Source organism: Polypterus senegalus, chromosome 5 (assembly GCF_016835505.1).
Source record: "Polypterus senegalus isolate Bchr_013 chromosome 5, ASM1683550v1, whole genome shotgun sequence".
Taxonomy (NCBI): domain Eukaryota; kingdom Metazoa; phylum Chordata; class Cladistia; order Polypteriformes; family Polypteridae; genus Polypterus; species Polypterus senegalus.
In genome coordinates, this window is record NC_053158.1 from 41,038,352 (window position 1) to 41,065,202 (window position 26,851).

The 26,851-nt window shown below is 37.3% G+C and overlaps 1 protein-coding gene across 2 annotated transcripts; it reads right to left on the reverse strand.

The window, feature by feature from the left end:
* Positions 1 to 25,393, reverse strand: sdr16c5b (short chain dehydrogenase/reductase family 16C, member 5b). Of its 2 annotated transcripts, none has more exons than XM_039754532.1 (7): positions 25,040 to 25,387; positions 17,007 to 17,345; positions 14,203 to 14,334; positions 13,824 to 13,923; positions 8,798 to 8,942; positions 8,421 to 8,546; positions 1 to 505 (listed from the first exon to the last, which is right to left on the reverse strand). In XM_039754532.1, the coding sequence occupies exons 2-7, from the start codon at positions 17,325 to 17,327 to the stop codon at positions 412 to 414; spliced, it is 918 nt and encodes a 305-aa protein (XP_039610466.1). In that variant the 5' UTR covers positions 17,328 to 17,345; positions 25,040 to 25,387; the 3' UTR covers positions 1 to 411. The 2 variants fall into 2 exon arrangements, with proteins under 2 accessions (XP_039610466.1, XP_039610467.1); XM_039754533.1 differs by lacking the exon at positions 1 to 505 and adding an exon at positions 2,445 to 2,806 and having other exon boundaries at positions 25,040 to 25,393.
* Positions 25,394 to 26,851: the final 1,458 nt, after the last annotated feature.

A 26,851-nucleotide genomic window follows, 5' to 3' on the forward strand; every position in this document is an offset into this window, starting at 1 on the left:
TTACAGTTAAAAAGACAGTTTATTATTTAGACCTATAAAAGCATTATATTGGAAGTTATGGGACTTACATAATTAAGAAATACGTACTTTATTACATATTATTTTGTATTTGGTTAGATTCCTCTTGTATTTAACACCCTATTATACTAGTGATTGCAGGTCAAATTTAATACATTTAATTTCTTCTGTAAAATGTCCAAAAGAATATGCAATCTTTATACAATCAACATTAAAAAATAAGAACTGTTAGAAAGATGTCAAGACTTAATATAACTTCATTTGTAAAATGCATCTACCATGAAAGTGATGATGTTAGTACACCTTCATTTAACATTCCTGTACAGTAGAGATGGGTTTTAATTTCTTGTCCTTAAATTACATTGTCCCATTGTGCACAACATCTCATAAAAATTAATCGTTCTTCCTTCGGCCTTTAAAATGGTCCATAAAGTTAAAGGCACCAAAGTAAACTCCAAGAAGCAGTCCCAGCTTCACAGGCACTATACTGGAAAAACAAAACAGACAATGAAATAAATTTAAATTCAAACTGTGATAAATCACTTAAGTATAAAAGAACACACTGAAGTGACATTACAATAGGATGTCCGTTTCAACACTGTGTGCCCCTCTGGTAGGCAGATACACCACCTCACCAATACATCTTTGCACTGGGTTACTTTAAACCAGTGGTTCTCAAGTCCAGTCTGGGGAAGACCCCGCTATGGCTGCAGGTTTTCATCCCACTCTGACCTCAACTATGTCAGCTGGTAGTTTCCAGTTTATGTCTCGTACCAATTCACTATTTACAAACTAAATATGCTAAAGAATCTAAGTGCACCAGAGTGATGTTCTGCCTATTTAACCTATTATTTACTAATAAGAAACACAAGTGTCTAAGAGTGAAAATATCAGCCTATTAGCATTCCATGTTGCTTGCACTGGTGTGTCCAACATCACTAGTTGTCGGTAGTCAAATACAATTTCTTTGGAGTTTGCTCTCTTAAAAGTGAATTAAAAAGAAAATGTGAAAATAGAGTTGTAGATTGAAAGCTATGGCAAAAAATACAAATATTTCTCATAAATGAAAATCTCACATTGCTGTACTTTTCTGAATGCAGAATGAGAAGAAAAAAGGGTAACTCCTGTAAATGAATCATGAGATCAGTTAAAAGTAAAAATAACTCACTGATTGTTAAACTGGTTTATCACAACAACCTGCAGCTATTTGGGAGCCCCCATGACTGAACTTCAGAACTTTGTGATTTATTTAACAAGGCTTTAGCGTGGAAGAGAGTTTTTTTGCAAGAAAAAACTTGAAGGACAAGAAATACTAGAACACATATAAGGATAATTACTGTACTTATGTAATAGAATCAAGAGTCTTTAAGAGTGAGTGGTCCTACCTTAGTTGCCTGGCAGCCTTTTGACTGTTAGTCAACAGGCACTAAAAAGTTCAGCAATGCAAAACTATACAGGTCTGTGGATTTTGGATTATTTTATGGTGTATTTAATACAAATGGTGGGTTTCAGATCATCTAAAATGTGTAATTTTTTCATAACCTCTCAGATTTTTGCAACTAATGGCTGCTCCACCAAGATATGTTGTTGAGGGTTACCACTACACCAGAATATTACCTTTCTTTGCATTAATTGGCTGTTTATGGATACAACAGTGTGTGTACACTGGTCATTATACTTCTGGTAACTTGGAAATAACCGGTTTAATTTTTACATAGACTGAATCTCACCTATGAAATCTTCTTTTCCATCCTGTCTTGTGTATTCTCCTGTATACAGTTAGGACAACTGTTTTTCTTTGTCACTTCTACATTTTTTATCAGCGTTGATGGTGGACAATAGCCCATCCATCCATCCAGTATGTTCTTTCCATCTTGCCTTAGTACCAGTCACTCCTACTTAGAATCCACACACAGACAGCCATACATCACTGGCCAGACTGCACTTATATATTAAAAAACAAACACCCTTTAACCTTGATATGCATACCATATTAATTCTTCTATAATTAACAGCTAGCCCTATTTATATTATATTTATTTATAGCCCTATATACTATGGGCAGTAAAATATTTGACTAGTGCAAAACAATTATTGGCAATAGTAGGGGGGTCAAAACATTAAATTTCAGGTAAGGTGCCCAGCCTGGGTGGCCTGTGTGGAGTCTGCACTTTCTCCAGGTGCTTATGGGAGCTTGTACTGCTTCCTGCTCCCATTTTATGTTTGATCAGCTGACGACTGTAAGCCAACATGTTAGAGGGTGGTGGGAGTAGGCAGGTCCTGCCCAGCCTGAGCTGGCCACTGCTTTGCTCCCACTCTTTCTAGAATAGGCTCAAGCCTCCCTCCACTCCATCAATGAAAAAAGTCAATGCAGAAAATAAATCAAGATTTTGTTGCATTTATGCACAGCAAAAGAGACTCCAATATCCCCGAAAATTGTATTTATTAAATATACACTGACAGTGAATAATAAATCATTTTATTGATGTCAACATTATGCTATTTAAGGTAAGATGTATTCTAGTATTAATCAAGTGAGATTTAATATTAAAAAAAAAAACAAAGTTGCAAACAGGTTTTCAGAAATAGTCTAGGTCAAATGTGAAAGCAGGAAGAAAGCAATTAAAGTGCACTTTGCTATGCCAATAAGAAAAATATCTGTGACAGCCCTTTTCCAAAGTTACATCTACAGTTTATAAAGATTTATTTTTAAAAATGTTTAGAATGATCCCAGTTTTCAGTAACACCCAGGTATCTTCCCAAAAGATATCCAAACTTCGATGAAATGCTGTGGAGTGAAACAGCAAAACATATACATAAAAAAAAAAAATAAACAAATTACAGGTTAGGTGCATGCAGTCAATATTAATTCTGAAGACTAATATAAGAAAAAGATATGCAAATATACGCTTGTAATATTTAACAACAAAAAGACATGCATTAATTTGTCATGCTCGATTAGTGTTTTTAAAAAAAAACAAAAAAAAAACCACTATTTAAGAACACGCTTCTGAAGGTTTCAAAGTTCATTTCACATACTGAATTTAACAATAACTACAAGATAATAAAACACTACCTTTATTAATAACCTTTGTAACATTGTAACAGTGTCTAATATAAACTGAACAGGTTTACCATCTCAGATCTGTGGGTAAAATAATTGAGTTACATGAAAAATGTCCTGCATGTGAATTAAGAAACAGAGAACCAGGCATCCTGTTGGGTTTACAGCAACCGTTATCGGGTTCAGTCCTGGAAGCCCCAACTGGCTGAGGGTTTTCTTTAAAATCATGTTTTTTTTTTTTTTTTTTTTTTTTTTTAAGTTAACTAAATCAAGCTGTTACTGATCAGTTTTTTTTTTGTAGTAATTCAGAAATTACAAACTGGTTAAATTTTTTACTGAATGAAGTAGGAATTGAAATGCACAAGAATGTTTTTGTTATTTAAATTTTCAGGATTTATGCCCTTATTTACTAGTTGGCACATGTGGGTAACACTAAAATAGCTCACCTTTAGTAGTCAAAGTAACTTTTTTTGGTGTCGGCTATGCTTGTCATTAATTGTCAGTTTTCAGATACAATTAGGATAGCAAACGCCACACAATTAGTTTATTAAAAAGAAAGCATCTAAAAAAGTATGTAAAAAATACCAATCTCTCTATATATAATCTTCATTTGGATCTTGATCTTGGTTAGTCCGCGAATGAATTAGAAGAAGCAGCACTAGATGGCAGTAGAGAGATAGCTAAAACATAGGCATTGCATTAAGAATCTCCTCCAGGATTATACTACTGAAGACTGTAGTACTTCAGTCACACCTCAAAACACAGACATTCAAACTAAATAAATTGTTGTGGTTTAAATTAACTAAAGAGATCTTCATTTAGATCTTGATCTGTTCGTCCGCGAATTCCATGCATGCGTAGACCACCTTCCAGTTTAGTACGTTGTTGTTACTCACAGATGTCAACAATGTGCTGGAATAACGAAAGGGGTGGTTGACAGTATTACGCTGGTTAGCTCCCGAGGCCTGGTTAGAGAATGAGATTTCCGAAGATAAAAGGTACGTGCCTACGTAACATATGCAAGAAAGAAAGACAGTGGGTAAAATGAATGACAACGTAACAGCATGTTCCGGAAATTATTATTGTTACATTGTAGCCGGCGAGTGCTGCGCGTCTCACAGTTGTACCGTGGCTTGCTCACATGTCAGTAAAGTGATCCCTATTTATGCTTTAAAGAGCCTGGATAACTATGTGTCCCCCTTTTATAACCATTGCTCCTGTATATTGCCTTACTCTTTGGATTGCCACAAAGCAACCTGCGAGATTGGAGAAAGGATGAGAAGAGATCGTGAGAGGAAACAACAGCGTCGTGAAAACGAGACGGACTGTGAACGGACAGAAGCAGAAATGCTCCACCACATAATTACGATTCAGACAGCGATTCCAAGTAAGCCGTTCCTATCAAATCAATATCCAAGGGTTTTCTTTTGTAATTTTGTTTCCCTTATAAAAAATCATAATGCTGTGCGACGAAGGGCCCAGTTCACGACTGGCAGCCGCGTTTAAACAGGAAGCCCTTCACAGACAACTTTAACACGCACAACGTAGTTGAGCGCACATGGCTAGTTTCATATAAATGTAATTTTAATACTAATGCATTTTTCCGAAGACAAAATAAGGAAGAATTAATCTCACTTTTTAATTGGTGATCTATAAACAGGAAAGACTCACTGATTGTGAAAGATGTTGGAACAAAAACCAGCAGTCACTCAAGGTGGGGTGGTCCCAGGACTGAATCCAAGAACTACTCTCATCTAAGGTGTACAGAAAATAGCCCATAGAATAAATCCTATACTAAATTTCAGTTTAGAAAATTACAAATTAAAGACTTTGATGATGCTTAAAATCTGCAGATAAACTGGTCATAGCAATTAATAACTTGATACATGCTTTTGAGGCAAGCACTGTGATGCAGTTAGTTTTAAGTATTGCTGCCTCAAGGCCCTGGAGTTCCATCTCAAATCCCTGTCTTTGTGCGTATGTCTCCAGGTACTTTGGTTTCCTTCCAAATATCCAATGAGCAGTTTAGTTAAACGGGTGACTCAAATTTGACCCGGTGCAATGGCCAGGTGTCATGCTCAGGAGTGGTTTCTGCCTTGCACCCACAGCCAGACACTCTGAGCAGGTCATAAAATAAACTGCGGAATATAAGCTTATTACAGGACAAAACTTGCTTAGATATTTCACTTAGAATATACTGTAGCTTATGTTCCAAGTACTGCACATCCCAAACATGTCACGGTCATACAGTGCACCAAATTTCCTATTCTTTGAATATTCATGGATGGCTCATCTCATTTAGCACACTTTTTTCACCCCGTTTTTTTTTTTTTTAACAAAGGGTGTATCGTGATTGTGTATATTAATGTTCTGTTTGGGGAAAGAAAAACAGCAATTAATAGAATGTATGAATTTGCTATGTTGTTTCTCATGTAAGCATGTGGAGCTGGAAACATTACAAAGGTTGAAGCGTTTCAAAATGGTTAGCTTAAAAATAAAGGTATAAAATGAGTAGCTGCTCAAAATAACCTATAATCTCAGTTTTGTAATGATCATGTCATTTTCTAACCTGCTTAATCTAGACCAGGGTCACAGGGTAGATGTGGTGGGCTAGAGCCTATACCAGCAGCCAGGATAAGGCTTAAGGCTGGAACAACCCCCTGACAGGGTACCAGCCTGCCACACACACACACACACACACACACAATAGGGTCAATTTAGAGTCGCCAATTCACCTAACATGCATGTCTTTGGAAAGTTGGACTAAACTGGAGCACCTGGGGGAAAGCCACGCAGAAAAGGGGAAACATTCAAACTTCATGCAGGCAGAACCCAGTATGTGAACCCTGGTCTCCTTACTGCAAGGCAGCAGTGTTCCCACTGCACCACTCTAAGAATATAGGTTGTAAAACGTATTGAGAAATTTAGGAACATTGGTTAATATCTTCCCCATTAACTTCCATGATATTGCAGTACACAGAGTTAAACAGAATATATGGAAAATTGTGGTTAGGAGACCCGGGTTCGCTTCCTGAGTCCTCCCTGTGTGGAGTTTGCATGTTCTCCCAGTGTCTGTGTGGGTTTCCTCCAGGTGCTTTGGTTTCCTCCCACAGGCCAAAGACATGCAGGTTAGGTCCATTGGCGATTCTAAATTGTCCTTGGTGTGTGTGCGCACTGCGGTGGGCTGGCACCCTGCCCGGGGTTTGTTTCCTGCCTTGCGCCTGGTGTTGTCTGGGATTGGCTCTGGCAGACCCACCAGTGACCCTGTAGTTAGGAAATAGCTGGTTGAATAATGCATGGATGGTCGAACTTTTGCAGTTCTCAAAATAAGGCTCCAGAATGGTGTGAAAGTTTCCTTGCTTCCATAAGGTATCAAAGGAATTTTTTATATAGTTTGTAAAATCATGATCTGCCTGAATGTACGATTCAAGTATCCTTTTTAAAAGTTCTTTGTCCTCTGCTTACTTTACACCCATGCAGACTAGTTCTTATAAACCATTCAGAGTATTTCATTGGCTTTTCCTTTTAAAAGGAAAGTTTACCACCTTTTCCTAAGGTAGCTGTCAAAATGATATATCCATTAATTAAATGGTCTAGCCACTGGACTCCCTCGATGTTTGTTTGATCCAATGGCTAACTGGCTTTCATTATTAATGCCCATCTTTTGGAAATTTGCAATGTCTGTGACCCTGTATTCGGATTCAGCGGGTTAGAAAATGGATGGATGGATGTAAAACTTCTTCAGCTCCATGTTCGTAAGCTTACTAAAACAACAAAACATCTGCACAATATTTTTTTCGTATTAAGAAGAAAACACAAATTTGCAATCAACAAGATGCACATTTAACCCCCAAGTCAAAAATGAATGACCAAACCTTAACTCAATCACTTTCTAAAACCATCATTTGCATACAATGATTACCTACCGTAGATCATTTCAGATAATCTGGCTAGGTTGATATCTGCATTCATACTTAAGACACTAGAGTATATGCATCCCTTCATAAGCCATGAATTTAGTTGAAGAAAATGCAGTCTCAGGAGCTAGACCAGAAGACAAAGTCTTCTCTAGGTCATTTATTTTTGTTATTATTAAATTCCTTTTAAATTTTGACATAATAGTTGTGCACTGCTTCAATTCTCTCTCTCTCTTTTTTTTTTTTTTTTTTAAATGAGAGAGAATGAATAATTAAAACGCATAAATCCATAGAGATAATGTACAAGCTCTATACAGATGTATCATAAGGACTCTGGGGCCAAAGAGGCAACAGTGCTAACCAGTAATTTGAGTAAAATCTAATTTATATACAGTATATAAATATTTCAAAAACCCTTTATGGTATTTTTCAATGCAGATAGGAATTTTATATAAAGATCAGTGCAACTGATTGTACTTAAGACTTAAAACATTTATTACTAGAAAGCATATATTTGCACAGGTGGATTTGGTTTAGATAGAATTGTTAATTCTGCACTGTACTAAACAACACTGTAAAAATATGAACACATATATTTATTCACGGATATTTAGTCTATTTAGCATGCAATATTTGCTAATATTTTGACCATTAAATTTCTTCTCTTCTGTTACATAATCATTCCACTTTTTCCCTTAACGAATGCGTTTAACATTACAGATGTTTGTGATAGACTGGTAACTGGCCCAGCTTAGTTCTTTCTTTGTACTCACTACTCTAATCCTTAATCATACTTGGAATTGGAGACATGGCTGGATAATCTGAATTAGCACCAAGAAAAGTAAAGCTTCTGTTTTTTAGTTTGCTTATTAACAGGGGACAGTATTATTCAATGGCTGCTACTTTTGCAGAATTTGGAGCAAACACAAGTCTAAACTGATGGAGTATAGTAACAGTTCTTATACTGGAGGTCATAATTTACGTGAAACATTGATTGTCCATGGTGAAACAACTACTAAACAGCATAAAATTCTTTTCAATGAATTATCTGTAGAAGTGGAAAAAAAAAAACAAAAAAAAACATTTGAATATAAATGTAAAGCTAACTTAAAGTCATACGCCATACCGATTCATCCATAATTTAAAAAAAGAGGAGTTTTTATAAATTTAGGTAGAATCATCTACTGCATTTTGAGCAACAGACATGTAGAGTTACAGATGTCTACACAATATCTTCCAAGTTTTTTTTACTATTTTAAACAGACTGTTGACTCTGGAAGGCGTGAAAACAACTTACTAAGTAATTATTACAAAGGACACTGCACCGTCAGTTTCATAGATCAATATGCAGCGTTGTATAGTGGGTAAAACAGTATATTAAGAAGGCCACATCTGCAAGTACCTACATAAGGATTACTTACTTTTTCAAACCAAATACAAAATACAGACTCCGTGGCATCACAAGATAAACTTGTTCTTTCAGAATAGCATCTACTATCTTTTTAGCAGCGTAGCTGGAATCTAAAATTGGAAGTAACCGTGGCCATCTATAAAAGTGGAAGAGGAAAAACAAAAGATATTACTGAGCAGACTCATCTGAAATCTTTAAATTATATAGTCTATTATTAATGATCTGTAGAATAATGAGAACTGGGATGACATTAAACATGAAGCATCTGTAGCAGATCTGAAGGACATTGTCTTTTCACATTCACAACTAGCAAATACTATCAAACAAAATTTGTACACATTTTATAGTATATAATATGGGCAAAAAAAGGTCAATACATGCACTTACTTTGTTTGGCAGCCATCAAACATTCCAGTAGTTATGAAATAAGGACAAACAATTGTAGTTTTAATGCCATCCTTCCCAGAAGCAAGCATTTCCAAGCCTATGGACTCGGCAAAGCCAACAGCTGCAAACTTGCTTGCACAATAATCTTACGAAAAGAGAAAACAAACACCATACCAGAAATAAAAAGTTAGCGTGAGCTTCTGCCAACATGCTTTTAAATTCAGTTAATACTAAAGCCCTTCTGTTATGGACAATGAACTATATTTTTGCACCTTTTAAAAATGGTACAACAGCCTTAAGGTAAAAAGAAAACCTTCATGAAAAAAGGGCATGGTCCACTTAATATATCATATAGAATACAAATAGCATATTTTATCATTTTTCCTTATTACACTGACAGATCCACTAAAAGGGACACACACAGGTATGCATTTAATTTTTTTTTTTATTAATATTCATTAAGGCATGGGATAGGGATGGAAAGCCTACTGCCCTAAGATTAATAAAAAAAGCAGTTCAGGCTCCTCAGGAATCACACATGATTAGAATGAAGTAGGATGGTATTAAAGTGCTGCAGTGGCAAATTTCAGATTCTCTGTGCATGCAAAGGTATGCGATCAATGAGAAATTTGTCAAACACACACTTGGTACCATCAAACAGGAAAAAAAAACCCCTTATCACAATCAGTTGTAGTGTTCACATTTGCCTTGTAGGTGTGCCAGTATGAGAAGCAAAAATTTGTCCTTGACTGAAATAAACCCAAACAAGCACAAATAAAACAAAGACACCAATATTTAATTTGGCACTTTCATTAACATTTAAAAACAGTATTCAACAGGTTTCATTTCTTTAACATGACAAAAATGCATATACTCCATTATAAAATCTGCTCATTCTGCAATTCTCAGAGCCAAATGTATCAATATTTGTATTATGTACCACAATTGAAAATTACTAGCCTTTACTGCGGAGACTGTCAAGGTACTCAAAGTCAGTTTCCCAGGTACATAAATATTTAAAAATAATGGATTGACTTATAGGCAACAAAATGACAATAACTTCATTTGCATCCCAAGTGTAGTGGAAATGTCATATAGTAGGGTTTATGGAAATTTCAACCCTTTTAGTGTCATATAATGTGGAGTCTGTCAGAATTAATTTACTGGTGTGGGAAATCTGCACTACATTTTTTTTAAAACCTGTTGAAAACTTCACAGTATCTTCTAGACCAACAGTTGCCAGATTGCAGACCACAAACGGAATATAAAAACAGAGGATGTTTTATTCACAAGAACCACCATCATCCAAGGCAGTTCTATATTAAATGCTGCAATTGTGACAGACATTTTTATTTTCATTATGGGGATGAAGCCCAAACTCCAGCAAATGAACTTCATGGAATAGCCACCATCACTTTTACGATCGATAGATATAAATATAGATAGTGACCCGACATTTGTGCGATAGACATATGCGCGTCGACAAAATCGCGCCAACAAAATCGTGAAAGTTTCATTAAATTTGAATTACTAGTTTAAAGCATATATAATAATGTTTATTTTAGAAGTCAATATTATGAGACGCGGCATGCCATCAGCACGGCACGCAGATAGTCCTTAAGATCACGCCCTGCATATGTAGGAAGAATTGCAGCAAGGGTGTCCCACTGTCTTGGCCTCTCTCGCGATTTTGTCGGCGCGCATTTGTCGAAAACCAGTTAGCGGGTTTGTCAGCGCGGAGATGTCTATCGCGCTTTTGTCGGTGAACCGATATAGATAGATAGATAGATAGATAGATAGATAGATAGATAGATAGACACACCTTCCACCTTGTGACATATTCCTATGGTTGTTCTTGTATCCAGTTTTAGGGCATTGATTTAGATACCAAATGTAGCAATGCTAATAAGTTTAACCCGATTTTAAATAGTTTGTGGACAGCAATTGCCAACTTATATCATAAGGAACCCAGATCCCACGTTTCTGTACAAAAACAGAAATAAGCTTTACCTTTGCTGAAATTCAAGATGCAGAAAGTTAGAAAAAGAGGATATTTAAACACTGCATATGTGTATGTTATTTGTTTAATGGTAGCATGGTTGAACAGTGGGGAGCACTGCTGCCTCCTGGATGTGGAGTTTGAAACTTTTCCTCCCACATCCCCATTGGCATACAGGTTAAGTGAACTGGTGGGTCCAAATTGGCCCAGTGTAAGTTACTGAAATTGTGTGTTACAGACACTAAAGAAAGGGGAAGTGGTCCGCTTTTTTTTTAAATAAATAAATCAGAAAGAGAACCATTTTTGTTCCAGTTACTGAGGAAATAACACTCCTTAGCCTTGCCGGGAAAAACTTATGGTGGAGGAAGTCCTGGAATAGCGATACCATCAGACAGCTGAATCTCATATCTGAGAGGAACAATGGTAAATCCAGTCTGGTTGTGAAATAATTCATCAGCTTTTTGCTCTTGCATAAATATTCACGCTTCCCCCTCCCCTCGGCCCATAGCCTCTGTCTCAGATTATTGTGAATCGCTCCTACAAGTGAACTATAATTCTTAGCGCACTGTGAGCAGTCACAAAAATCAACTGAAATATTCAAGCAGATTATAGAAAAAAAAAAGTCCATTAAGTAGTTCTCTCATGAAAAGCGGACAGACATACAGATGTTGGATTTTATATAAATAGAGATGCGAGCTTGAAAGAAAAACTTGACTCTGATATTTTAGGAAATGTCCTAGAAGACTAGATTTCCAGGGCTACTGCTACATGCAATTTTGTATTTGTTTTTACAGATGTTAAATAGTTTACTTCAAAGTATGATGAAGATGGTCCATGAACTTCTAATTGTTATCCCATCTCCTGGTAATAAGTGGCCCTCTTTCTGCTGGATTCAGGGTTGGACTTTTCACCAGTAGAAAAGTTACAGTAATTTGTGTTCTCCTTCATGAGTGAAGGCAAAAATACTCGCTAATTATCAGAGTAGCAGCAGTTTGACAAACGCAGACTACAATTATAAAAAGACAAAAAAAAAACCTCTTGAAAAAAGAAAACTTTATATTTATTGGCTCACATGTTTCATCCTTTACTATTGTGAACTCTGTCTAGTGATCAAAAGAATGAAAGTATAAGCGTAAGTGTAAGCAGGAATTCCAACCTCACCACCATGTCTGATCGTACAAGAATGTTCTAAATGGAAAAACTGCATCTTCAGATTGAGAGCAGTCAATTGAGAAGTTTAAAGAATGTAGTTAATATGATCCTGAATGTGTCTCCCTCTATCCCACTAGCACTGGGCCCAAGACACACTTTGGTAGGCTTGAATATTTCTGTCTCTCTCTAATGGTCCAGGAATACTGTATAACCAAGGCGATGTCTGGCCAACTTGGTAAGTTGCCATTACAACCACCGAATGGTTGGGGAGGAAAAAAAAAAGGGTTATTTTACTGTTTAGTACTCGCAATAAAAACTGGAGATAGGCAAAAGAAATTAATGTAATCTGTTTTTGGTAATTATTCCTAAAATTTCTATTTACAAAAAAAAAATTTGCATGTTGAACTTACTTTTCTGGGAGAGAAGAAACACATTAAATCTAAGTGTTTAAAGAGCAAATATACTCATACTGTACATACATACCAAAACCGGTTTATTGTAATTATGTATGCATTTGTTGTTTACGCAGTACAGTTCACGGATGCACCAGAATGCATTCTTAGTAATTGAATTAGGAGTCGTCAGGTGTTCTGGGTTCTTCTGGACACCCTCATCCAGACGACCAGCCAGGATGATCAATTCCCAGCTTGCATCCTAGTAACAGTCAAACATGGGATCTCCCTCTGCAATTCCTCATCAATAATAAAATGATACCATGCTGTCAGAATGTCCTTAAGAAAAAATGCTTCTTTGGGTTTAAATAGTAAGGCACTTTTCAGTTTTATAATTACATGCATCTACAAATGAAAGTTGAACCATGATGCTAGGGAAAATAAAGTAGTTCACTAGCTACAAGTGTGAACAGGAGAAATCAAGTACTGAACAAAAATAAGGCCCAACAAATAGAAAGGGAATTATTTATGGGCATTTTCATTCAATTTACTGAATATTTTCTTTTGAAGTACCTGTTTAAGTGAATCAATTCATTTTGAGGAATAGCTTATACTGTAGTTCTGGGGTATCGCCTTTGTTAACATCACAAAGATATGAATTTAATATGAACATTAGTTTCACATATGTGCTTGTCTGTATATAAATATATAATTCAGTATATAATTAACATGATAGTTCATATGCCATTGCCTAGTATGCAAAGCACTGTTGTGTATACAAAGCATAATATACATAAGATGCATAATTGAAATAAGACGTTACATTACAGAATGAAAAATGAATGAGAATTGTGTATCACTTAACGATTTGTTCACAAATCAAATGAACAACAATCACACAGATTCTAGCGACTTAATGAATCGGAGGAGTTAAGACTCATGAGTCAGGTGGTTCTTGTGTATATGCATTACACATCCACCAGCGGGCAGCAGCTGCGAAATGGAAAACAATGACTACATTACACTGAACATGCAAGCGCTTTAGTACCAGTCCTGATAAGCTCCATTGAATAGATTTGCTTGTGCTCATCAATCAATTCAAATGATTTCATCATATCAAAATTTCATCTCACCAATTCAGGTTTTACAAACATCTGATGGACTTTTGGCTTAACTGTCAATGTGATAATGTGTTCGTTAGTCTGCAGCTTCTAGACATATTAATTGCGGTAAATCTGAATATAAACATCTAAAATACTTAAGACTCTGGAAAAAAAACAACTCCACCACACTACACAAAATGTATCATATTGGGAGACACAAAAAAAAAAAAATGTAAGAAAACGTATTTATATTTAGAGAAATTTCCCACCTCTGTTCCATGGGTTTGTTTAATTTAGGAGTGTCACTATACAAATACAAGAAAAACAAACCTTCAAAATAAAATACAGAAATAAATGAAAATATGTAAGGTGCCAAATACCTGCTAGGCCATTTACACCAATCAATCCCGCTGAACTAGCAATGCTCACCAGGTGCCCATGGTTACTTGCCATCATTGCTGGAAGAAATGCCTTGTATGTCTTTAGAAGGGAGAGAAAAGAGAAAAAACCATAAACACACACAAACACGTTTAACATCAGCAAGATAGGAAAAATTAGCTGAACATTCAGAAATTATGAAGTCTGTTATTTAAAAAGAGTGGTTTAAGTATTGTTTAAGAAAAGAGAAACAACTAACATAAAACCAGAATAAAATTATATGAATAAATAAAATAACTTGAAGTTTAAAAACCAAGACTGAATTAAAAATAAGATAATTAAAACACACACAAATTACATGTTGTAGTACAGACACCTTACCCAAAAGTGAGCCAAGGTATTTACTTCAAGAGTTTTTTGGACAAGGTCATCTGGAGAATCCATAAATTTTTTGCCAGTTACAATGCCTGCATTATTTATAAGAATTGTAACATCTCCAACTTCTCGTTTGACCTAAAAAACAAAGCAGGACAGTATTAGGTTTGTTTTTCCAACATATTTAGAAGAAGTATAGAATCTAGTTAACTACTTACATCTGTATTAAGAATGAGCTTGTGTTAGGTTCCAATTATTTTTTCTTTGTTAAATATAAGTATTAAACTAATTTTATATAAAATTTTTTGCTTTGCGCCCTCCCCCACCGTAACCTACCGTCCATGGGGGAGGAGTGAAAGCTTTAGATTTGTTAAAAATTTCGATCTCCAGTTTGATGTTTTAGAGTCCCCTGATACCGAAAACATCAATATCTCGATGATGGATGTGTGTGTCTGTGTGTCACAGTTTCTTGAGGACAGTCTGGAGCTAAAACGCCTGGACGGAAAAATACCAAACTCAAAACTTAAGCCTGTTAGGAGAGGACGATGTGCCAATTCGTTTTTGAGCCAAGTCGTGCAAGAGAAAGAGGCACTCCAGAGGAACCCTCAATTACTGCAATTAATAATTATTTTTTCTCATCATTTGCTATCGTAATGACCTACTTTATGATCAGAAAGATCAGCATCAGGATTATCCAGTTTGCTATAAAGCTATTCCAGCATTTTGCAGAAGCTTACTCTTAATGGCAGCATGTGATGCAGCTCTCCAAGTCAATGCTTCTAGTGGCTCATTTTGATTTGATCAACTGTAGGAATATATATCTAATATAATTTAGTCCATAAACATACTTACAAGATTTTTGACAGGGTGGGTACACTAAAGAAAAAAAGCAACTTAAATTAAATTTTAGAAATGTATGCAATGACAAGTGTAGGACATTTACATTCTCATAATAAAAGTAAAGGACAAGGAAGCCAGAGTCTGTGAGGCAATTTAACTATGGATATAAGTGGCAGGTGTTCACTCTAGGAAGACAAGTACAAAATGTGCCATTTTCAGACTTTTGGGGGGGTTTGGAACCCTGGTTGCTATGTTAAAAACCTTGATTTGTTTATTCCTTCAGACATCACAATATTGTCAAGACACCAAATATTTTTCTTTGCTTGTTTGTCCATGCATTTGTGCATACTTGTAACTTGGCAATCTGCCAATCACAATGGAAACCACAATTACCATCAAAGCCAGGATGTCTCCAGCTACACTTCCCAACTTTGAGATACAGTGGGAGCCATCCTCACTGGGTTTAAGACTGCGGAGAAGCCACAGTGCAGTCACTGTTAACCCTCCTCCACTCTGACAGACAGTACAGGTTCAGTACAGGCTAGAGAGCTCATCAATAGCCATTTGTACTGAAAACTGCATGAGTGTATCCTGAATTTGTCATTAGATCAGGTTTTTAATATACTACATGGGGTTTTATTTATGATCGGCTGTTGGTGCTGCACTACTATTGGCAGTCTGTGGAGACATGCAAGGAATCATTGTAAAGCGGACAATAAATTAGATGACATTTTCAAAAAAAAAAAAAAATGATTTACACCAATATTCTCAAATTACATATTACAGCTCTTAATGTTTTGGGGTGGGGCGACCACACACCCAAACACTGCATACTGTATCTACTACATGTGTGTAATTTCTGTTAGCAGATGTATTTTATTCTTTAAATTTATCAGGTATATATGTCCAGAATCCCCATTGTGTCAGTCAGTACCATGTTTTGCTGTACAAGTTCAGTTGTTTTTTTTTTAGTGTACAGTGTGTACATTTGCTGCTGGATTGTAATCGCGTTTGGTCACTAAAGAAATCAGTGATAGAATATACGGTTAATGATATTCTATAAACTAAGAATTGTTTAATATTTTTAAATAAGCCATCATTTTTATATTTGTCCACATTTCTCACATAAAATTTAAGAATGTTGTTGTGAAAGATCAAATATTATAGTGAAACACACAGTGTCGGAGATGGCTGGGGTGGCGACCCAGCCGGAATGCATAGGAAGACCGGAGGAGGGCTTACGCCTTCCTCAGACCACGTGGGGGCAACCACCCTGGTTCCTTTGGGGGCCATAGGTACAGAGGTTTGAAGCTCCAACCTGTAAGGGCCCGTGGTCACTGCCAGAGGCGGCCCCCATGCCTTTGGAGCCCTGTACCTCAGCACTTCCGCCACACCCGGAAGTGCTGTGGGGAAGAAGAGAGGGGACACCCGGAATACTTCCGGGGATGCAGCCGGCACTTCCGCTACACGGGGGCGTGTCCATCGAAGATTGCCGGACCCCACCTGGAGCACATCCGGGTGCTATAAAAGGGGCAGCCTCCCTTAATACGATGGCAAGAGTTGGGAGTGGAGTGGACTAAGCAGGAGAAGGGAGATTAGGTGGTCCGAAGAGAAAGTGAGACATTGTTGTGGCCAGGACAACAGTTGAATTATGTTTCACTGGATTTAATTAAAAAAAAAAAATGAGAAGGCATCATTTTAGTCAGTAGTGCAATCAAATGTAATTCACAATTGCATCAAGCAAGCTGTTAGCATATATGGATGCGGACACTGTATTGTGTGTTCCTGCTTATAGCTTATTCAAACATTAACCAACACTAAACTGTATTATACAGTTTTTAGTTAAAGAGTAAAAATGTTAAGAGCTTTTCTACATGCAGCCAGAAGTTATTTTGCAGTTCAAGACAACTTTAAGAACAGCTTGTCAGTAATCAGACAAATGAACCAGAGGAGAAAAGGAAGTAACTTGCCTGATCAGCAACCCTGTAAATTTCTGTTTTGTTGCTACAATCACACTGATATGTATAGACTCTCGAACCTCCATTTTCTTTTACTAATCGAGCAGTCTCCTTATTGCCTTCTTGATTAATGTCCCAGAGTACAAGTGTGGCACCCAGCTTTGCAAACTCCAAGGACATGAGTCTGCCAATGCCACTTCCAGCACCAGAAATGAGGACAATTTCTCCAGCCACATTCTTTCTTCTTGTAGGAATAAACAGTTTCACAAAAGCCTCCAGTAGGTAATATATGGACAGGACCATCACCTGTAATGTTTCTAGGAAGAAGTTCATTTTTGAAAGGCAGGCCTCCTGTTGGAAAATACAATTTACATTTCAGCATGAAAGGTTTCAACACAGTGCAACTTTTCATACATAATACATCAATACTTGGATAGTCTCATAAAAAATTAAGATTTATCTTGCTTCTCATATCTCTGCTTCTCATTTTATACTTGCAACATTCTGTCAGTAGTCACCAAATCCACTATTCTTCCTCACTTCTCATTTGTTTCCTCAGACTTCCCAGAACCTCCTTTTCTCATATACACTTGGGGCACTTGAGTGCTCCACAGATCAAGAGCTTATACATCCAGCATTTTCATTGCTTTTGTGAGTGAGGTTGGGGTTAAACCACAACACACACATCTTCCCCTACCCACCTTTTCCTTGTCATACACTGGCATACTACTGTGTTTACTCCACCATGCAGCATTCAAAAAAAAAGAAAGCCAGCTAATTATATGTATGCAACAGAGGTAACCGACATGTCTTTTGAAATATCTCTACTGCCAAACTACTTATTTTGAAACCTGAGACAACCTGATTACACATAATGAAGAAGTGAAAAATTTCATTGTAATGGCTTTGTTTCCTCTTAACTGTAGTGTAGAAAAACCATGCTAACTTCACAGTAAAACATCATGATATCCCATCCACTGTAAGGAGACAAACAATACACAAGTGCTTGCACCCTTCCTCTAAACACTTTACACATATGGTTAATATAAATACGGCCATATTAACTCTATACATTTGTATATAGCTAAAGTGCATTTACATTAACAAGACACTTTTCATGTGGTATATTTCTGACTCGGAGTGCTTGGCTGTTTAAATGAAGCAATTCACTACAGCTTTCATGCTACTTCACCACGGCTTCCTCTAAATTAAGCCTAATGAAGTCTTATTTGTCAACAAAATGTATTTCTATCATGCCACAAAACTGTAGTTAAAGCTTACATCTGAGCAGTAAACTTTACAATTTGTTACTGTCCAACGGCCAAAGTGCATTATTTTCAGACCTATCGGACTGAGAACCTTGAATTAAAGTTTTTAAATTAGCTAAGAAAAAAAAAGGAAGGTATCAAAACATGCAGTACCAGCCATCAGCCTAAATAACACTGAATTCTCTACATTTTTCTTGCTGCCTTTAGTGGTGGAGGTAATTCTCTCTCCACTTACACATAGAGAACTTTATATTTACCTGCCTGCCCGACCCACTGCTCTCCTCTAAGTAGGCCCATTAGCAGCAAGTCCAATGTAGGAGCCTAACCATTGCATTTGTGAATATGATTAGCAATTTAGCAGAAATGTGGAGTCTTTTTGTCTAATCCGCAATATACAAAGCCATTTTCCCTGTACTGGCAGCAGTGGGCGCAAAAATGGAACGAGAGACAATTTAATAAAGGACACACATTTAGTTGAATATAGTTTGGCTGCTTTATCGTCATATGCTACACTGACAAAATATTTTTTTTAATCTTCCCTTCAGTGAAGCATGTAAACATGTAATGCATACAATATCTTTTATAGTTATTAATCACTTCACAATATTTCACAACAAAAACGTTTCACTATAGTAATAAAATGTACTTTGGGATGCACTCAAGTCATTTAGCTAAGCGGTGTGTCTTTGTACCTTGTGGTGTTCTCTTTCCAATTAAACATGAACAGTACAAGCAAACCCAACAAGGTAGAAGTGGAAACACTACCTATTGTCACATATCTGCTATGTTTAAAAATCTTTTTCGAAACATTTTGCACATGATAATTAATAAAATACAGCATAACCTCAGTGCAGATTACTAATGTATATGCATTAGAGCAGAACACACAGATAAAAGAGAATACATCTTGTTGAATCCACTTACTAGCTTAGCCAAAATTTGCTAAGAGATAAATAAGCAGGTTTATTACACAGGAAATAGGAAAACGGAAAGTGTTGAAATGCAGCATGTCCTGGATATCTGTGATTGCACATTGGAAATTAGTACAGTGCCAGTTCATTGCAGGACACACTCTAATCTACAGTACAATAACACACGGGAACAAATTTACACACGCATATATCTTTGAGATGTGGTAGGAAAACTGGATTACCCAGAGAAAAACCTGTAAGACAGGGGTACTCTATGCAAATGCCACTAGACAGAAGATTCAAATCCAGAATTCTGAATATGAAAGGCAACAAACTGCTATGTGCAGAAAAACAAAATTACTTTAGGATTAGAAACTCTTTATGCATGTGTCAGTAATATAGAGATAGTCAGAACTTTATTTGCTTCAAAAAGTAAAACACAAGGTCAAGAAAATGTTAAACAACAACAACCTCCTCCCTCAAATACACACACAGAAAAGGATAAAATGTCTGATTTGGTGAAGATAAGAGAGCAGTTCCATTGAGGCATTATAAAAACATATTGCCAAAGGTATAAATGAGCTCTAGTTGCATTTCTAGACACTTCTGATAATTTGTTTGCTAAAAGTACTCAGTTAGAGAGATGTACAGCATTGATAATAATAGTTATCAGTATTAATTTTCTCTTCCACATCTATATCCAGTAGGTTGAGAGTGTACCCCATAAATGAATATGCTTTCTTAAATCAGGTTGATTCAGTGGGCTTGGGGAGATGTTACTGGCCCACAACACAACAGGAAGAAAAAAAAAAAACACACTTGCCATCACAGAGTTGTAAAACATGTAAAGGATGTCACTAACCAAGTTAAAGGAATACATGTTCCTAAAGCAATTGGGGGGAAGTCTGCTCTGCCAGTTCTTTTTTAGTTCGGCCATGATACTAGACCCATCCAGCCTGTCATTGATGCGTTTTATACAGATTAGTTTTCGTATTTGCTACTGTACAGTACCTTGTTTGCTTCTGATGCTGCAAATATTGATTTAATAAGGAAAATTTATAAACAATGACAATTCAAGATACACATAGTATTTCTTGCATTCACTTTGGTTGAACACGGACTCTAAAAACATAAAGGATTAAAAAAAGTTAAAAACTTCCATATTACAAAGCTTACCCCTTACACATATAGTGCATGCACCTTTTTATACCAATGCCCATTTTCCAATTTTTCTAAAAAAAATAATAATAAATAAAAATGCATTGCTGGACTTAACATTTTATAATTTGCCAGCACGGTTTTCTATCCATCTAGAATAATGAATTTACATAAAGTATAACTTGAATGGCACAGTAGTGACTGGGATGCAGTCAGCTAAGACCAGGGGCCTCATGTATAAATGGAGCGGCCGTACACTCAAAAATGTTGCGTACACCCATTTCTATACACATTTTGAGATGTACAAAAACTAAAACTTGGTGTAAAGCCACATACATTTTCATGGCAGCCTCCCACCATGCTTTTCTGCTGGGTTTTGCAAACTGGCGGCACCCAACGTCAAAGCACTGCCATTGTTTTGGCGTTTCCCCTTCTCTTTTACATTCGCATCCATGACATGGGATTTATCCAATACACCGAAATTAATTACATATTGTTTACAAATTTAATTAACTTGACTGTAATCATTCTGTAGCAATGTGTGGCCAAACTATTCCTGCTACCACAGCTACTTTAGCGTTGTTAGAAGACATGGCACATGAAAGAATTAGAAGAGAGTGCTTATTTATAGATGCTGACAACTGGCTTCTAAGACGATTGAGATTTCCAAAAGCTATGCTCTTAGAGTGGTGTTCTGAACTAGCTCTAGCTTTACAAAGGCAGACTTTGAGGAATTGTGCTCTACCTGATCCTTTGTAAGTTCTGTTCACACGTGTGTTTTTAGCCACAGGAGCTTTTCAGCTTGAACTTGCTGATCGATCAGGTATTTCACAATCATCTCCGAGTCACACCATGCCAGTTGTATGGGATGGTATGATCCGTTTGTCATCCAGATAAATAAGATTTTCGTACACTGTGGTGTTGCACTGGGAAACATCAAAGTGCAATTCATTTTACAAATGTAATCAGTGTAGTCAGCTGCACACACATTGCCATTGCAATGGCACTGGGCAAGTGACATCAGCCAGGGGTTAATCAACAAAAGAATGAACTAGTATTACCTCATCTATGGCAGAAGTGCCTTTAAAAATGGCAACTCTGCACTGTCATATGTGCTGTCCCCCAAACTAGTGCAGAAAAAGGTAAGCAGTCCATTTAAAGACAGCAAGTCACCTCAAGCAGTCACATAAAGAACAGAGAATCGATCCATTGGGGCACTTGGTGCAGACACCACACTATAAAAGGTGCCTTCAGAGAATGAATTTTCTTATATTAATAGAATGGAAATGCTTTCGATTTATGTGCTTCTCTATAGTCCACAGAAAGTGTGTTGCTTTGTGCAAACATGTAGCATGCTGCATGATGTGGCATACAATTGTAGCTTGCCTGTACCTGAAGAGATCACCCTGACCCACCAAAAGATTGGACAAATTGGACAGTGTTACAACTTTGTTTGAATGTAATTTGCAGAATGCAAAAACAGGTAATCAGATGCAGCATTTATTTTTTAATCAATTAATTTAATTTGTGGTTGATATCACATAGTACAGCCCTTATATTCCTTAGTTCATTAGCCACATCTCTTACAGCATCCACTAGTGCATTTTGTGCCTCTAGAACAGCTGCCATTAGCACACAGCCAGTTGGTCACCCAGCAGTTTCCAAGACAGAGGTGTGTGAGCACCCCTGCCTGAAGATGTGTTGGGCACAGCAGCACTATCATTGTGTGGATTAGCATTCTCAGCAAGGAGGTCAGTGTTTCTAATATTGTTTGAAACAGACAATGGGTTGACTCCCCTTTTAATGTGGCCTTTGATATCTGACCACTTTTTTTTTTTTTTTACATTATTTCCGGCACTGTGACCTCCTGAACTTGAACTTTTGACAGTCTGTCTTTTTTTACCACTCGATCAACTTCCTTTTGTTGCTTATACCCCTGGCTTAAGTCAACAAATAGCATGCTTTTCCTTGCCTCAGCTTCTCATTTGCTGAAATTCTTTATACATGCTTTTACCTTAGTTTTTTTAACAAAACACTTAACAAAGGGGGCTATTTATATTGATTTGCATATTCAAATGTACAAAATTCTGGGAGGAGTCAGGGTGGGGCTGTAGGTGTGTGCACATGTATTAAATTTCAAGTTCAATGGGGTTTATAAAGGGGAAGTGTGTGGAACTTTTCTTAAGCACAGTTTTATGCTTCTGAATTTTTTGCACGTACACACATTTCCAGTTTTGTCTGCACACCATGTTTCAGTGCAAATTCTATGCACAGGTCTGTTCAGTGGCAAATTCTACAATAAGCAATGGCAACTGACTTATTGCTTTTATGAGGAATCTTAAAATGAATACAGCATACTCTTATACGGATTCTAAAATAATGGATCCGCTTTAGTTAGGATTGGATTTCACAAAGAAAGCCTTGTTGCGTTTTTAGAAAAAAGGAGATTTAAAAAAATTCAGTGTTTGTTATAAACAAATGATGGTTCTTCCAAATTCTGATGCAATTATAAAAATGTCAAAAGCCACACAAAAAGTGATTTATTGACAATCCTGATTTGAAAAATGTTAGTTGGGCATACAGCTTTAAAGAATTTCTGTAAATAAGATTTTCTGAATAGTGTATGCTGAATTATCTGAGCATTTACCATTAAGAAGATGAGTTATATTTTCTAATAATTAAAATTAAGCTATGCATTTTAACACATTCTGTTTTTAATGTGACTCTGTTCAATGGCAGCGTGCTGCCTGTTAGACTGACGTACAAGTAACAATTTCACTCTACTCTGTACACTTGACTATACTAAATGGGTAACCAGAAACGACGGCAATCTGGTTGTTTAATCTCAGGCTGCTGAAGACATCCGAGATGTGGAAAAGTTACCATATTATCGAATAGGCTACACAGGGCATTACTTTCATCGTACCATGTACACATGAAAATATTACTACTTTTACTACTATAACATCAAAGATGTTAGAAGTTTTATGGCACATTCATATGTGAGTGAACGCCGCAATTCCTGACACCCCACCCAGAGCAGGCTCCTACATTCCACCAGAAGATGAGATGATGGGCTCTAACTCCAGCAATCCTGAATTAAATGGCCTGTGTTATGTGGTGCCTTTTGGTTTTGAGGATAGTGTGAATGCCCTCAATATACTTGACAGTTTTCAGAGTTTGTTACACTCAAATTAAAGAGAAACCTTAGACATACTATATTTTATTAAAATTATGAAAGAAAATGGAATGGAGTATTTTTAAACTTAGAATTTGTTCATATAAATTAATTATTTTTGAAAATATCTTTAGATGCCATGTAAACAGCAGGGAATTCCTAATGATTTGAATTGCGGACATCTGGGAACCTCCAAGAAATGTTACATTGTACTTCTAGGAATAAGGAAATCTAGATTATCACACTTCGCTTCTTGCCATCCGATTCTTCAAAAGGACAGCAAGACTACAAAAGGGTTGGGTGGGGTCTTTACTTTTCTACTTATTCCCTCTATCCCAACCCCCCCCACTTGCATGACCAGTTTCGGGTTATGGGAGCAAAGTAGACGGTACGGTTCTTTGTAGTTTTATTTAGCACAATGCTCTATAGAATATGGATTTTAACACATGAAATTTCAGAACGGCTAAACTTTCAAAGACTTCACTAGGTGGACAGCTGCAAACTAAAATCACTGGGGGAAAAATGTGCTGGCACATGCTTGCCTGACATCTTGCACACATATTATGACCCATTCTACCTTTGACTATCTTAGACAAACAAGCAAATAACGAGGACACCAATAAAACTTCAGCAAAGGTACATTCACGGATTAATCACCACATAATTGCCAGGTGGGATACGGGGCCGGCGCCACCATTAAGGCGATTTAGGCATTCGCCTAGGGTACAGACCGGGATTTGGGGGGAGTCGCTCGGGATAGTTACTGATTTGGACTTTTCGTTTGTGTTCAGTGTCAGACGGGATGGTTTCACACCCAGTAAATATGCTGGGGTTGTTTTAAATAATCTCGGGCAGGTTGATCAATCCTGGGGTTTGCATAATCAATGCTGTGCTTATTAATATATTTAAAGAAATGCTGTCCTCTACTTTCAGGCACGACATACTTTACTCCACGCCCAAATCTCTACCACAACTGGTCTGGTGAATAACGTAACTTTTATGAGTAATCGGGTTCCCCCAGGACAACCCCCTGCCTCTTCATCGGCTATTCATCTTTTCGGTACTGATTTTCAAATACTATCGAAAATTTGTACGGCGACCAATCCTGACCAGAGCTGCTCAACACACGTTAGACTACTAGTAATTAAAACGCCCTGGGGCAGTTAACTCTTCACCTGGCTTAGAAGGGCTGCGCATTGAGGAGCCGAACATACACTATGAAGGCATCCACCGCTGTCACCCAGCCTATTACAGAGCGGAGTAAACTTGCAAAACCTTGGTTTTAAATCGACCAAGTTTCCTCAGCGTCAATTTAACCGATACGATGAAAAATAAAGAGTACTGAAAAGGCGCACCTTACATCCTTAGACGTATGACCTGAAACAAAGCAGCCAGTTCTTCCCGTGCCAAGCGAACTTTTATGATCAGGTTTATTATTCTTAACACATCTATATTTTTGTGAATTTAGTCGTGCGTATCCAAATATACCAGCAAGTTTTTTTTTTTCCCAGTATTGTAGAGAGCACTTACCGAAAATGCTGTTGCACAAGTTGAGAGGGAAGGGTAAAAAATATATCCGCGGATACAGAGAATCCGGTGCCTGGTGTCACGCCTACTATTTATATACTTTCCAAACGGACATTGGGCTTTTTATCTAGAGTTTGACATAGAAGGGGCGGGCACATCGTATAACGCGGACTACACGATGCAACCTTTGAACGACATGACACGCAGAGAGGCAACTTGCGCAAAAAGTCCTGGCAGATGTGGCCTGTAGGATGGGGAGGTCCGCGCATGTGCCTTTTTTAACACACACTTTTTGGTGTTGCAACACTGAATTGGTAATGAGCGACACAAATTTGAAGGCACACATACGACTCACCCTTTGTTTCACGCATTTTAATTATAAAGACGCGAGGAAGAGAAAGCGGACAGTGACGTCACATGTACGACGCGCTAAGAATTGTGGTCGACTGCTGAAGTCAGCTACGCGACAGAAAAAAAGAAGGAGAAGCTTCGTTGTTTTTCAGTCATATAGGAAAGGCTTTTCACACATTTAAGTACGTGTAAATTTGAAAGTTCAAGAAATGAAATATGCAGAGATGTCAGGAAAATTAAATAAAGTAATAAGTCGAATTTGAATTAACATTAAAACGTTGAATTAAGGTGCAATTTTGGGTAGTGGTTCTCAAGTTCAGTCCTGGCTGATGGGGGGCTCCTGTGGCTCAGGTTTTTATCCCAAAATTAATTCCTACTTTAATTAAGCAAGCCAATATTTCCCAGTTTCTATGTTTTTTGCATCCATCCAGAAATGACCATGCTATATTTTTACTGACTGATTGCAGGGCCATCTTAACAGCATCATAGGCCTCTGAACCTCTGAGTGCGCCGGGGCCCCGGTTTTGATAGCAAGAATAAACATACATTGGCATCAGAAACATTGTGGGCTGCCCGGCCAGTGGCCATTGTGCACATACGTTAAGACAGCCCTGACTGAATGAAGCATATTGTATATGGACATGAATTCATTCTTTTTCCTTTTAAATATGCATTTTCAATGCACAGTTTTTTAGATAATGTATTTACTAATAAGCACACAAGTGGGTAACACAGAACTAGTTACTCATTTCAGATGCATTAGCTGGTGTCTGCTCTCCTTATCATTAATTGTCTATATTCAGGTGCTATTTTCACTCTTGACACTGAGTGCCAGAATACATCCCCTGATCTTTACTTGGTTTTTTAGGTGGCTAACTAAACTTAAAAGGACCGCTTGCCTTTGCTGCATTAGACGGAATTCTGTTTGCAACATTTCCGGTTTGTCATTTTTTTTAGTCTGTGAAGCTTATTTACGTGGTGGAATTCCTAGTCTTACTATGAGTGACACTTCCTTCGCTGATGGAACTTATCAGGGCCGTTACATAATCTTTCATTCAAAGTTGCCAGTAACCACTTCCAGCTTCCTGAAATGTCACACAACTCCTAAAAACAGTGGGTGGTCTATCTTTCTGCTGTGGTCATGCAGCCGGTGACAAAAGCACATCAGCAGTGGTCTTGAGCTTTTTGCTATTACACAGTGCAGCAGGGATGTTGGATTCTGCATTGTCAGGTGGTGCAGCATGGAGGAGGAGTGCTTTGCTGTCATGCTTTGCAGCAGAGGTTTTACACAGAACTGCAGTGATCTGACAATTACGAGGGAGCAGGTGAACCTAATTGTCTGGAGCTGCGGTTGTACTAATCTCTTGGCTGTTTCTTTCACAGAACTGGTACTACAAACACTGTTCCAGGACCACATCAGATCTTTGAGACTCCCCTCTGTAGGCCATCTGCAGTGTACCTTTT